Source organism: Lepisosteus oculatus, chromosome 5, assembly GCF_040954835.1.
Source record: "Lepisosteus oculatus isolate fLepOcu1 chromosome 5, fLepOcu1.hap2, whole genome shotgun sequence".
Classification (NCBI taxonomy): Eukaryota; Metazoa; Chordata; class Actinopteri; order Semionotiformes; family Lepisosteidae; genus Lepisosteus; species Lepisosteus oculatus.
The window spans coordinates 9,857,134-9,870,111 of record NC_090700.1 but is presented as its reverse complement, the minus strand read 5'-3'; the positions used below and the strand labels follow the sequence as shown (position 1 = coordinate 9,870,111).

Below are 12,978 nucleotides of genomic sequence, written 5' to 3'. Positions count from 1 at the left end.
TGTCACATTTGTTCAGTATTGACATGCTTTTATTTATTCATGATAAACCTCCTCTGCTGGAAAAGTGGGGATCTTTTTGAGTCTTGTTTTGCACAACACAGATGGCAAAAACTTCCAAGTAGGCCATGAGTAGATAAGACATTTTCACCGTATGGTACAGCATAAAGTGCATGAACAAATGTATTCTACTGTGTGGTGACCATGGTTTGAATTTACTGAAATAATAAGAAACTGAAAAAGAAGTCAGACAGTACTTAATGTCAACTAGGAATCAATCACAACTAATGGTGTCAGAATTGAAAGAATATAATACACAATTGTTTTATTAATACAATAAAATGTACAAAATAATCCAGTACAAAAATCACTATATATGAGAATTAATTTACCAAGACTCATACAAAAGTCTGATCAAGCATTCAGACAATACAAAAGAGAACAGCAACAAAGGTAAAAATCATATAACTCAGTAGTCAAACTCATAAGCAGCATCCATACTTTCAAAAGAAAAGTAAATAATTACTGTTGTGAATTAATCTTCCTTAAGCATACTAGTTTGGAATAATAGGTTAATTCTCAAGTGTTACAATGTGAACATGGAATCTATATGGAATCTACAGTCCTTCAAATTAGATGCAAGCCATGTGCTTATCACAATGAGATTTTGAAACAAAATGCTCAGTCCCAAGGTTATCCTGTCGCCGCAGGAAAAGGAAAAGATTCCATCCTTCACTGGACTCTGCAGTTGACTTTCCAGGAATTTCCAGGGACTCTCAAAACATGGCTCAGACAAAAGTCGAGACATAGATGGGGACAAAGTTGGAAGTCTGCTCACTCATGGTTGTAGCTCTGAATATTCAGCGGAGTAGACAAAAGCTCAGCTGATAAGGTGAAATTTACAACTGGGATCTCATCCAAAACCTCACTTGTTGTGGGTCGAAACAGTTTTACATGTAATAATAATTATAATAATTGCTTACACTTATATAGCGCTGTTCTGGACACTCCACTCAAAGCGCTGTACAGGTAATGGGGATCCCCTCCACCACCACCACCAATGTGCAGCATCCACCTGGATGATGCGACGGCAGCCATAGTGCGCCAGAACGCTCACCACACATCAGCTATCAGTGGGGAGGAGAGCAGAGTAATGTAGTCAATTCATAGAGGGGGATTATTAGGAGGATTATTACCATGATTGGTAAGGGCCAATGGGAAATTTGGCCAGGACGCCGGGGTTACAACCCTATTCTTTTTGAGAAACACCCTGGGATTTTTAATGACCACAGGGAGTCAGGACCTCGGTTTTATGTCTCATCCGAAGGACGGCGCCTGTTTACAGTATAGTGTCCCCGTCACTATACTGGGGCATTAGGACCCACATGGACCGCAGGGTGAGCGCCCCCTGCTGGCCCCACTAACACCTCTTCCAGCAGCAACCTTAGTGAGTTGCAGGGTGATATGGCTGCTGACGTAGTCTCTCTCAGTCTGGCAATGGCTTGAAGTGATGAAGTTGGTTCAGTGGCAGGTTGGGCTATGGTGGTCACATTAGTCTTTTTTTCTGCCAAGCGGCCAGAGATGTATAGTACAAGAGAGCAATTCCCTTAAGTCATGTCATCTTGAGCGGTGAGTGGTTGTGACATCTATCAGAGGCACGGATATAGACTCTTCACCAATGGGGGGTGTCAAAATTGACCCAATTTATGACATCCTGGTTTGTATTAAAATGCAAATGCATTCTGTACAGGCGCTAAGCTACCCGGGTCATTTTCTGTTCAAGGCAACAGATCGATTTTCGTACTCTTTCTGAACACATTTATTGTACTCCATTAAAAAAAAAAAAATGACCATTACAACTTACCAGATAAAGACAAGTGGCAACTGACTAAGAGTTTCTGTTGATTTTATTCAAAGGACAAAGAAAAGAATCTTGTAAAAAAATATCTAGTCTTTATGTTTATATACACTCATTTCACAATTAATAATTTGTCACTGATTAAACATAGAACATTAACATAATATAGCTCTACAACAATCATATAGATAACAATCACAGTCAATAGAAAAAAAGTCATTTGTTCCCTTCTATAGAAACTACTTCTTTAAAACAACTCCCTGCAAAAAGAAGAGGTTGTCCAGAACTCGGAGTAGGAGATAAGTCAAAGAAGAGGGAAAAGTAAGCTGTCAATCATCCAAATGTTGAAATCCATGGACTAAGCAAATTGATTTTTTGGTAACATCACATGATGAACCAATAAAGAAATGCAAAAATATGAGTTGACAAATTTCTCCTTGTTACTCAGTCTTGTTTTTGCTTTTTCCTTTTCTGCTAAAATGCTGATCTGGACGTCCAGGGGCAAGTTAAATTTCAGCCACTATCCAGGCTTAACCTGAACAGAAAATGTCGAAGGCCAGACCAACAAGGTGATCTGCAAAAGCAACTCAGGTGCCAAGAATTCATCAAGAGGCTAATATTGAGTGTACCGTTAGCTGGCACTACCACCAAGTGAATATGAATTTGTAGAAGAAGTCGTAGCTTTTGAAACGGAATCCCTTGTCCGCAACGTGCTGCTGGTAACTGATCTTGTAGCCTTTGGCCTCGATGTCCATTTTGACACAGTCCAGCAGGTCCATGGCGGTAGGCGATGCTTTCCAAGGGCCGAACCTCACCACCGATTCTTTATCGGCATCCAGGCTGTTGATGGCGTCGTTGTACCGCGCAGAGTCCTCCTCCGTCCTCAAGACGCTCACGATGACGCTGGAGTGGCGAGCGGCCATGGCCTCCGCCCGCGCTATCCTGATGATCACCTCCAGGTTCTCCCGGTAGTTGGGCACCCTGGCCAGGAACTGCTGCCTGCCCACCACCTCCCCAAATATCTGCGGCGAGTCCTCCAGCTGCTTGGCTAAGGGCTCGATGTCGTAGAAGAGGGCTTCCTTGTAGACTTCCGGCACGTTCTCGGTGGGCAGCCGCTGGGTGCGGAGGAACTCCAGGACGTGTCTGAAGTGCGTCCCATCGCGGTCAATGAAGTAGCGTCCCTCGGCGTCCGTCCTGAGCTTGGGCTGCCCGTTAAACATCTCGGCCAGCTTCGAGCTGGGGAACCTCCGCAGGGTGCCCAGCGATGTGCTGTACAGCCGGCCACCAACGTTGAGCTGCACAACGGGTGAATGCTGGGAATCCAGAAGAAAGAGGAAAACAAAATAAGGACAGGTGCCCCTTCTACACACCGGGGCTGGTAAAAGCATGTATTTTTTTTTTTATCCAATTCGAGACCAACTTGGACAATCTGAAACAAAAATCTATTCTGTGTAGTACCAAAGTATTAAATTGATTTACATTCAAGTCTCTCTCATACACTTATACATGCATTCGTTTACTGACAAAATTCCAGGGAAAGAATAATATGTAAAACTAAGGTGGGTATATTTAGTTACCTGTATGTAATTCAACCCGAGTTAATTATTGGATAGGAGCTCGAGCTCTTAGTCATCTCAACATTCTTATTTGTTCTGTTCTTCTTTAGGTTGTCTCGGTAAACCATAGGTTATGCAACATATTCCCCTTTCACTTGGGAGCTGCTGAAACACGGCCAGTTTTATTAGGGTACAAATCGGGTCAATATAAAAAAAACGCACTTGTACTGTAAGAGTATGCAAATATCAAAAGTACTAATACATATAATGCAAAGCGCCTTCCAACACAATTTCTCCACGTACTAAATCAGTAAAGCAATTTATGCTATTAATCACCTCAGAGGGCCCAATTTAAAAAACAAATGCGAGGGGAGTCCCACAAACTGAGACTGCGAGACGAGCAGCATACATTGCAAAGTCGCACTAGTTACTACGACATACATACCCTGTAATTTGATGAATGACGCAAAAAAGAGAAAAGTCACAGTGCGACGTCTCTTACCATCGATACACTTTCATTTCTTTACGCGAGCGCTGTTCACACATATAAAACCTTATTTTTCTAACTTGTAAAAACTGGTTAGTGAAACCGGGAAAAAAAACCGTATGTTAAGTATGTTTTCATGTTAAGTTTTGAAAGTTATTGTAGTACGAGACGTCTCCGTACAACAAGGGGAAAAGACGGTTGTTTCTTAGTACCTACAAATTTCCTTACTGTGTTCCTAAACTGAGCATTAACATTTCCGAGACAACAAACGGTAAACTAGCATTGTTCTATCAATTCTTCCAAAAATAACCTGGTCTAAATACGAACCATTCTGTTCAAAACTTACCAACTGCAAATTGGTGGTACATTGCTTTCCTGGAGATTTATATTCGGATTGATTCATTTTTTGTGTCGAACTGCGACTACATGAACCTGTCTTCTACTTGATTCCGGAGTTCCTTTAGGACAAGGGGATTATAGCTTCACCGAGGAGGGTGTGGTCTACAAACTTTTGCCGAAACCACTCCTCGAAAATTAACCACGTTGTCGAACATTTAAAGAACCAGCGCTTTACTGTTAAAATATCAATATACAGAATCAGGGTAAAGTTAATAAACCTTTACCAACTTGAAAACAAACAAAGAAAAAAACAGTTCCTATTTCTTCGCTGAAAGTAACGCAGTTAGAGGCTCTAAATCTTAAAACCACGTACTCAGTAGTTACTTCTGAACGTCAATTATTAAAATACCAGGCCAGCTAACATATGGTTTCAAAGTACGCATTTATCTAAAAAACATTTAGGTACGCGTGTCATGAAATATTTTTGTATGATCAAATATATTAAATATATTTGGTGTAAGTAATTTTGATTCTAGTTTATCTGGATTAAAAGCGACATACTTCGCTGTTCTTGCCCTTTTAAAATATTCATAATGAATTAAGGGTGATGTACCGAGTGAAGGATAATTGTGAACTGAAGTTAAAAAAAAGCATCATTTTCACTAAGTCGTCCGGGACTAACTCGTCACGAAATATTTTTACAAAGCCGTAATTTAGTTGTAACAAACTATTTGCAAAAGGGCGTATTGTGCAGATACAGATCAACTAACACTATAACCTCTCATAAGATATTTACACTGGGTTTGAGCAAATCAATGAGCTGATAGTTTTCACTTCGTATCATGGGGTATTTATGCCAACGCCTAGATACTGAAAGCTGAATCACTTGCCCGTGTTTGTCAAGAAAACCCCGGGAACAGTGGTTTCACTTTTTAATGACCTGGATAACAGGCCAGTAAGTGCATTCTTCCTTCCCTTATTCAAGACGATACACGTAGTCAGTGGACACACATGCCATATATTGTATCCCCAGTCAGAAGTGTTTCCATACAGCCTACATAAATGGCTTTTCACTAATACATTTAAAAATCACTAGTGTTATTTCCGTGCGTATTTGGTTTAACTATTTCAACATCCATACAAGACCACTATATTGTTCTATGCATAAGAGCTTGCTTTGTCACATCTCCAACCTCAGTATCTTTCTTTTGGCACCAAATACTGTCGGGCTCAGCACCCCCCCAAGTAATTTTGTGAGGAACATATCGATTTTTCAGAAGGATTTAGCATTTATCGTTCAACTTCAAATGAGCCCTGTAATGTACAGGACCTGCATCTCATTTAAGAAACAGAGACCCAAACAATGCCAGTTCTGCACAGAGGTATCCCAGCAGAGCTCAGTGTGTGAAGGAGATGTGAAGGTTCAGAGCAAAACTGGTCAGCAGGGGTTTGCTGCAGGCCTCACTGAAAGAATGCCCCTCCAGTTCTTTTTCCGACACCCAGAATCTCCTCTCAAAATACTTGTTCCAGCTGAATGAAGTGGTAAATTAACAGCAAGTATGTAGCACGAGTACAAAAAGTTATGACCAATTTACTTTACATCTGTTACATTTGCATCATGTAGCTTTTATATTTAGCCACCTTAAAAAATGTTATAAATGTCACCCCATTCCTTAACAAAAAACACCACCACTTCTGTGCCACCGAATGACTAAAGCACAGTTTTCTTATACTACCCCACAACAAAAGACAGAACCTGGGACATGTCTTTTACTGTTTTATTGAAATTTTTACAGAAATTGTCCACAAACTTCCATCTCCAGATGTCAGTGGATACCTGCAAAGGAATAAAAAAAACTATGAGTGACAAATCGATATTACAGAGTGTTATAATATTGGATAAGGCAGCAACTCGAAACAAGCCAAACACCCTAAAGATGCTGGTGCACTTAAGGCAATAGGTAATAATGAATTGTCAAGACCCTTCTCAGACAAATGCCTCTATGTCATCAAACAATAAGGACACTCTGCTCAGGGCCCTGCACTCGGGGACACAGAACGTGGCCCCCAGCCAGGACACAAGAGACAGGATGGGTCCTATTCGGACTCGTCATCGTATCATCACTGAAGGGAGTTCACTAAAAAGTCGCCAGCAAGGGGCGTATACACATGGACCCCTAGGACACCAAGTTCAGAGGCAGGTGAAGGTGCAATATTTAAGGGGCAAAGGCCATTCAGCACATAACTTCAACACTTCCAAGAGTTTGCAGAAAAGATGCGTTGCAGGAGTGCAGGAGGTAAAACTTGAGGCCCAGATCATGACCCTTCTTACCTTTATGCTGTGGCAACAGGACCCGCCTGAGGCATAACGGGGGCCTCGGGCTTGGCACCCTTCTGCTCAGAAATGGGGGTGGTAGGCAGGACCTCATCCTTGGGCTCCACGATGCTGACGTGGTCGGGAAGGGGCTTCTTGGGGCCGATCTTGCCGGTGGGATCCCAAGGCAACATGATCTTGACCTTGATACCCAGCACACCTGGAGACAGAGAGTACAGGTAACAGGTCACTCAGAGGAGAATGAACATGGTGGGGGATATACAATGCAGAGCATGTTAGCAGGAAACAACAGGAAACAGGTCTTTCTGGTAACCCAAAACGCACACAGCATAATTCCCAATAAAAAACTATCATATTTGATGTAATTAAACATACCTTTCAGTAAGATTTAATAGATTTATGTTTTTTCTCTAAAGCTACATTTCAAAATTACTACGTACAAAGCATGTTTCAATATTTTTTAACATACTGTCCATGAATGAGATACACTAGGTAAAAGCATCATTTCCACATGCACATCAAACCTGAGGTTTTTACAGCAGTGTAAAGTGCATATTTCATTATTCATTTTTCTTAGTAGTTTTCCAGGTTTTAATATTACTAAGTTATCTAAGGGGGGAAAATAAATCAAAGTTCGTTCCATTTCCCACAGGTAGGGACCCCTTTTAACCATCTCTGGACTGCAGCACCACCTGGGCAAAGCACGGCAACAGCAGCCCACATCACAGATTGGGAGAAATGAGGAATTGCTTCACTAATTGAATTAAAGGGGGGTGTCAGTGTATATTCCAGATCAGAATTTAGCAAGGACAGTCGGGTTAATGCTCTAGTTTTTAAAATGATCGCATGTGATACTTAATGACCAAGCAGTCAAGAACTTGGTTTTAATCATACCAAACATGCACAGTGTCCCTGGGACACTGGTTTGGATGATGCTCTCAAGAGAAGTGTGGTACCTGCTGGTGCATGCAAAAGCCAAAAATACAAATTGCCATTTACAAATAAAACAAAATCTTGTGACAAACTTAAGCCCTTCTCAGACAAATGCCTCTATGTCATCAAACAGTAAGGACACTCTGCCTAGGCGCCTGAACTCAAGGACACAGAACGTGGCCAGGAGTCAGAACACCAGAGACAGGCTGTGTCCTGTTCAGACTCGTCATCGTATCATCACTGAAGGGACTAGCCCCAGCCCAGGGTGGCGTCTAACAGAATATCACAGACATGCATAAAGCCAGGGAAGAAATCATAAGTATAGCAAACTAATGACTAGAGAATAGACTTGACCGTACTACGGGTCAACTACATTAGATGGCAAGATCTACTGCTGTACATACCCTGTCTAAGCAGGACGTGGCGGACAGCTGTGTCAACGTAGTAGTTGACAGGGTCACCACTGTGGATCATCAGCCCATCGACAAACTTCATGGACTTGGCTCTCTGGCCTCTGAGCTTCCCAGACACCACCACCTCACAGCCCTTTGCACCACTCTCCATGATGAACCGCAGCACACCGTAGCAGGCTCTGGAACACAAGGAGGCTTAGGACTTCAAATGCACTCTCACTGCTTTCTTTCAAGATTGCAGCAGTTAGAAGTTAGAAAGTTAGCAACCTGCCTAAAGAGCACTTAAAAAAAATCAAATGAAAAGGATTACCAATATGATTCAATGACCTGAGTAAGTGCCCATATGAAGTTCCCAACATCCTTACAATGAGATAATGCATTGCATTTTAATGCACTGCTTACATTTTTAGTAGAAATTCCTGGTCTGTGCCCATCACATGTGCCAAAAACAGACATAGCAGAACCTCGTTGTAAACAGGCACCTGAAACCGTTTCTTTTCAGCACAGAATATACTTTTACTTGCTCCTTTGCAGCCTACCCATGCTGAAGCCGCTTCCTGCTTAAACTCATTGTAAACAGCTATACACAGCATTCAAGTGCACAAGTGAAAAGCCTTCAAATCCAAGTTAAACTTATATCTAACCTACAGTAGTCTAAGAAAAAAAAGCCTTTGCGGCTTTACACCAGCGTGAGACAAAGGATTTGCTACATGAGGCAGCAGTTTACAAGCCCAGCAGCTCTTCGTGCAGTCAGCTGGCTGTAAGTCTTAGGAAATAAACCCAGTCAACACAACTGAGCTTGTTTTCTATTAAAAAATGGAATATGTTACAAGTTTTTTTTTACACAATGTAGCAAGCATAAAGCAAAACCTCATCTAATTTACTCCCATGGATTTATGTAAGAAAAGGCGTGGATTCTTATTCTAAAGGATCCAATCGCATAATTGAGCCTGTAATTAAACAATTTCACCTTATGATTTTAAGGCTATGTTCATGTGTATGTATTGATTCTAATTAGAAGATCCTTCTCAGACAAATGCCTCTATGTCATCAAACAATGAGGACACTCTGCTCAGGGCCCTGAACAGAGGGACACAGAACGTGGCCCCCAGCCAGGACACCAGAGACAGGATGGGTCCTGTTCAGACTCGTCATCGTATCATCACTGAAGGAACAGCAAAGTACTAAACCAGTGGTTCCCAAGCCTGGTCCTGAAGGAAGATGTTGTCTGCTGGTTTTGATTTCGGCTGAACTATAAATCTCCGGGGCTGATGACTTAATTGATCTACTAGCTTATTTAAACTGTCTCCAGGTTCTTCAGGCAGTCTCAATTAGTAAACCCCACTTGGTTCAAAGTTACTGTTGACTACTGCTTGCTATTATTTCTGACTGAACAACTCTTACTGGTTGAAAGTTGTTCTAATCAGGTAACAGTTTAAGAGACGCACATGAAATCTAGCCAAAGGTCGTCAACAATCATAAACCCTTTTCCCCCCATATGAAGATATGTCCCATGTAGAAAAACAATTAGCCTGCAAGTTAAGAATTCCACCACTGCAAAAACAGAAGACCGTGTTCTTCCAGGAAGTGTTGGGAACCAGTCAACTAAAATACAATGTGTATAGATTTTAAAAATGTCTAACACCGCAAATATTGGGCACGTGCCATTCATTCATGCAAGAGCTTGAAAGATTAATATAGGTAGAATTATCTTTGAAACACTGCCTAAAATTCCAGGTTGCTATGAAAGTTGATGTTGTATATTTACAAACTATGAGCAAGCATATTTTTTTACTTAACTTCTGCATGAACAGACACACAAGGTTCATTAAGTGACCCAAAGGGACAGCAACTTCTGATGAGAAACTTACCTACGCACTGCCAGCCCCCCCAGCAGCTTGTAGCGCAAGGACTCGGCCTGAGCGATGGCACACAGACCCCTGGTGGCAACCTTCTCGGCATAAAGCTTGAGAGAGAGTGAAACTATTACTGCACAGTCCAGTGTCTCAGCATGAAGCTTGTCTAGATCATCATACTCCAAACACACTTCTGACAATAACCACTGCTTGACGATTAAGAAAATATATTGACCCACACTGCTTTAATATAACTTAGATTTAAATTACTTAGACAGACAACTCTGCTGCCATAATAAAACTTTGAAACAGGGATCCTGGTTCTGACCCTTCAGTAAAATACACTGAGGCTTCAACTGCATCAACTTCAAGTGCTGTATGTCACCAGAATGCCTTATGACACAGAACACTATGTACCAATGGTTAGCTGCTGTAAATTTCCCCTCTTCTTAAAGGAAGCTTTTAAAGCTCACCTCAACACTGTTCTCTGGGAATCCAAATCTCTTCTGAACAACAGCGGTCAGCTCACGAATGCGGCGGCCTTTCTCACCAAGCACGTTCTGCGTCCTGGAAGAAAACACTCACAGGTGAGAACTCAAGTTTCCAAACTTCAAATAAAACACCAACATGACTCAACTGCAAACCAGGAGCAGCACATCCTCTTGAAGCAGAAATCACTCCACAACGTTCAGAACTACAAATGCTTTTGTAATGTACATGGAGTTTGCATATGCTGGTCAAATCGTGTACAAAAAACATGTCCACAACAGTCTTTTTAGACATAACCTTCAGAAACTACATTTATAAGACCCTAATCTCAGGAAGATTACAGGAATAAGATGCAGACTGAACAGTTCCTTTCAGACAGGATGCCAATTCAGCATCTTCTAACAAGAGCCCAGTAGAAGGTCTTGTAAAAATCTTTTTGATATAATAATTTTCAGAGATGCACAAAATGAGGTTTTTTGTGTGTGCAGTGCACGGTGTACAGGGCCTAAAATAATCTACAAGTAATAGGTTTATTCCATGCTGAAAGAAAGAAAGAAACAAAACATTCTGGCCGTGGAGCCTTCTTCAGGTGTGAGAAAGACAAGGCAGTAGCAAAGGTAATGTGGCTTACTGCATTGTGTTTCTCACACCTGAAGAAGGCTCCACGGCCAAAACGTTGTTTCTTTCTTCTTTTTTTCAGCATGGAATAAACCTATTACTTGTTCCTTTGCATCCTATGCACGATGACGCAGCTGCCCACCTGAACTACTAAAATAATCTACTTCAATGTCCAATTCCTAATTGGGAACTCAAGTTTTTAACTGACAGCTCCCTGGAGTTCTGACAGTGACTGCTACATGCCAGGCTCCCGGGAGGCGTGTGATTGTGTGTGGAGTCTCACCGTGTGGCGAGGATGATGATCTCTGTTCTGGTGGGGGTGACGCGCACCTCCACTCCGGAGTAGCCATCCTCCGCAAGCTCGCGAGTCAGGAACTCATTCAGCTCAGCTTTAAAGATGCCGTCTGCAACAAACTGAACACGACATGTCCTCTCACACATTTGTGCACGCTCGAAATTCAGGCTCCTTTCCTGCTTTGCAAAGCAATACCGCCACCCCCACCCCCATCAAATGAACATCTACGCTTCATAGTTTTTCCTTACACTCCTAGCCCCTGTATGTACACACTTCACATGGCTCGACCTATGCAATTCGTATTATTAATAACAATTCAAGGTAACTGACGTGCACATACTTCGGTAAATAATTATTTAACACGTCAAGAAGTTAAATGATATAAAGACATCGAATTTAGACTCCCTGTTGACATGATAAATACAAGAGAAATAGCACGAGAGTCATTTTTCTAGTCCTGATGCACTAACGAAGTCAGGAAATTTGACGAAGTAGGCCAAAACTGTTAACAAGCCTGTCAATACACAGAAAAAACACTCAAATGAACAAGTTCATAGTTCTACGCTCTGGAATTCACAATGTTCCGCGGATTTAATGGAATAATTACACATCTAATTGAAACTACAGCAAGATACAAGCTACGACCGACACATAAGCGGTCTGCCATGTTACTTGGAATCAGTAGAACAGTCCGGCCCCATCTACAGCAATCCTTCATCAGTACACATCTCAGCAGAAAATCAAGCACATCAAAACATTTTCAAGAATGCTCCACACAAAAACATGGGGACATTTCTCTAGAGCAAGCTTTTCTGTACAAGTTTTTATGAGAAATAATTCTCCTACCTTCCTCTTCTTAGAGATCTGCGCCGCCATCTTGCTTCGTGCCGCTGAAAGGAAAGGGAAATCGCTTCCGGCGGAAGTCAATTTAAAGAATCCATTCTTCCGTTCATAGTATCGAGAGGCTTGTGGGAGTTGTAGTGTTTAAGAGATTTCAATCCGTGATATTTTTATAGCGCACACTGAATTGTGTGTAAAACAAATTCTCACCTTGATACAAATTTGCAATAGTGCCAGGTTAATATTGTATATAATCTGAAGCGACGTTAGAATGACACTGTACCACCCCCCTTCACCCTCCATAGCCGGTAAGATTCAGTAGATCAGAACAACGTTTTCCGAAGTGTTGGGTTAAATAACGTAATCTAACAGCAGAGTGTGAAGAGAGAGACCCCTCATGTCCATGTAGAGCAGAGATTAATGCCACCATCTCTCCTATTCTCCTGAGAACTAACACAAGTGTTGTGTGTAACAATTACAGACATTACTGTTGTTTTACGGTTATGGCTAAGCAGTTTAATCGATATTTATAATGAAACACTGTGCCTGAAGATGTAATGTTCTTCATACATTCACACATTATGCAATTTTAATTGCTGCATGTACAACAATTTTATTTAACACAAAATGTTAAAAACATATATACACCATCAGGTAGAGTGATGCATTGTACAGATAGATAGGTAAGCAGGTAATTTATAATGAAAACGTCATGTATTCAGATCTTGAAAAAATTAAATCTCTTTGTTCTTTTCCAATTTGCCAGGACTCAGAAATAATATTAGACATTAAGTTTAGCAAAGTGTACATTCCTATGAAATAAAAATATCCATATACTGTAGTACTCTATATGGAAATAACAGAAGGAAAGACACTGTTGGATCTAGAAGAACATAATCAATTTGTTATAACTGCTTTGTATTAAAGGGCTCTAATTTGTACCTATTTTATCACCTGCAAGC

At 41.2% G+C, this 12,978-nt stretch overlaps 2 protein-coding genes and 3 non-coding genes across 5 annotated transcripts; all 5 read right to left on the bottom strand.

Moving 5' to 3' along the window:
* Positions 1–1,886: 1,886 nt before the first annotated feature.
* On the bottom strand, positions 1,887–4,472 carry kctd14 (potassium channel tetramerization domain containing 14). Its single transcript, XM_015341221.2, has 2 exons — positions 4,245–4,472; positions 1,887–3,168 (listed from the first exon to the last, which is right to left on the bottom strand). The coding sequence occupies exons 1-2, from the start codon at positions 4,299–4,301 to the stop codon at positions 2,497–2,499; spliced, it is 729 nt and encodes a 242-aa protein (XP_015196707.1). The 5' UTR covers positions 4,302–4,472; the 3' UTR covers positions 1,887–2,496.
* Positions 4,473–6,001: 1,529 nt separating this feature from the next.
* On the bottom strand, positions 6,002–12,125 carry rps3 (ribosomal protein S3). Its single transcript, XM_006627808.2, has 7 exons — positions 12,023–12,125; positions 11,165–11,295; positions 10,248–10,341; positions 9,790–9,884; positions 7,910–8,097; positions 6,570–6,771; positions 6,002–6,074 (listed from the first exon to the last, which is right to left on the bottom strand). Exons 1-6 carry the CDS (start codon positions 12,050–12,052, stop codon positions 6,572–6,574), a joined length of 738 nt encoding a protein of 245 aa, XP_006627871.1. The 5' UTR covers positions 12,053–12,125; the 3' UTR covers positions 6,002–6,074; positions 6,570–6,571.
* LOC138239310 (small nucleolar RNA SNORD15) lies at positions 6,220–6,367 on the bottom strand. The gene has a single exon (XR_011189782.1). It is a non-coding gene; the product is annotated as a small nucleolar RNA SNORD15 (small nucleolar RNA).
* On the bottom strand, positions 7,604–7,751 carry LOC138239311 (small nucleolar RNA SNORD15). The gene has a single exon (XR_011189783.1). It is a non-coding gene; the product is annotated as a small nucleolar RNA SNORD15 (small nucleolar RNA).
* On the bottom strand, positions 8,942–9,089 carry LOC138239309 (small nucleolar RNA SNORD15). Its single transcript, XR_011189781.1, has one exon. It is a non-coding gene; the product is annotated as a small nucleolar RNA SNORD15 (small nucleolar RNA).
* Positions 12,126–12,978: the final 853 nt, after the last annotated feature.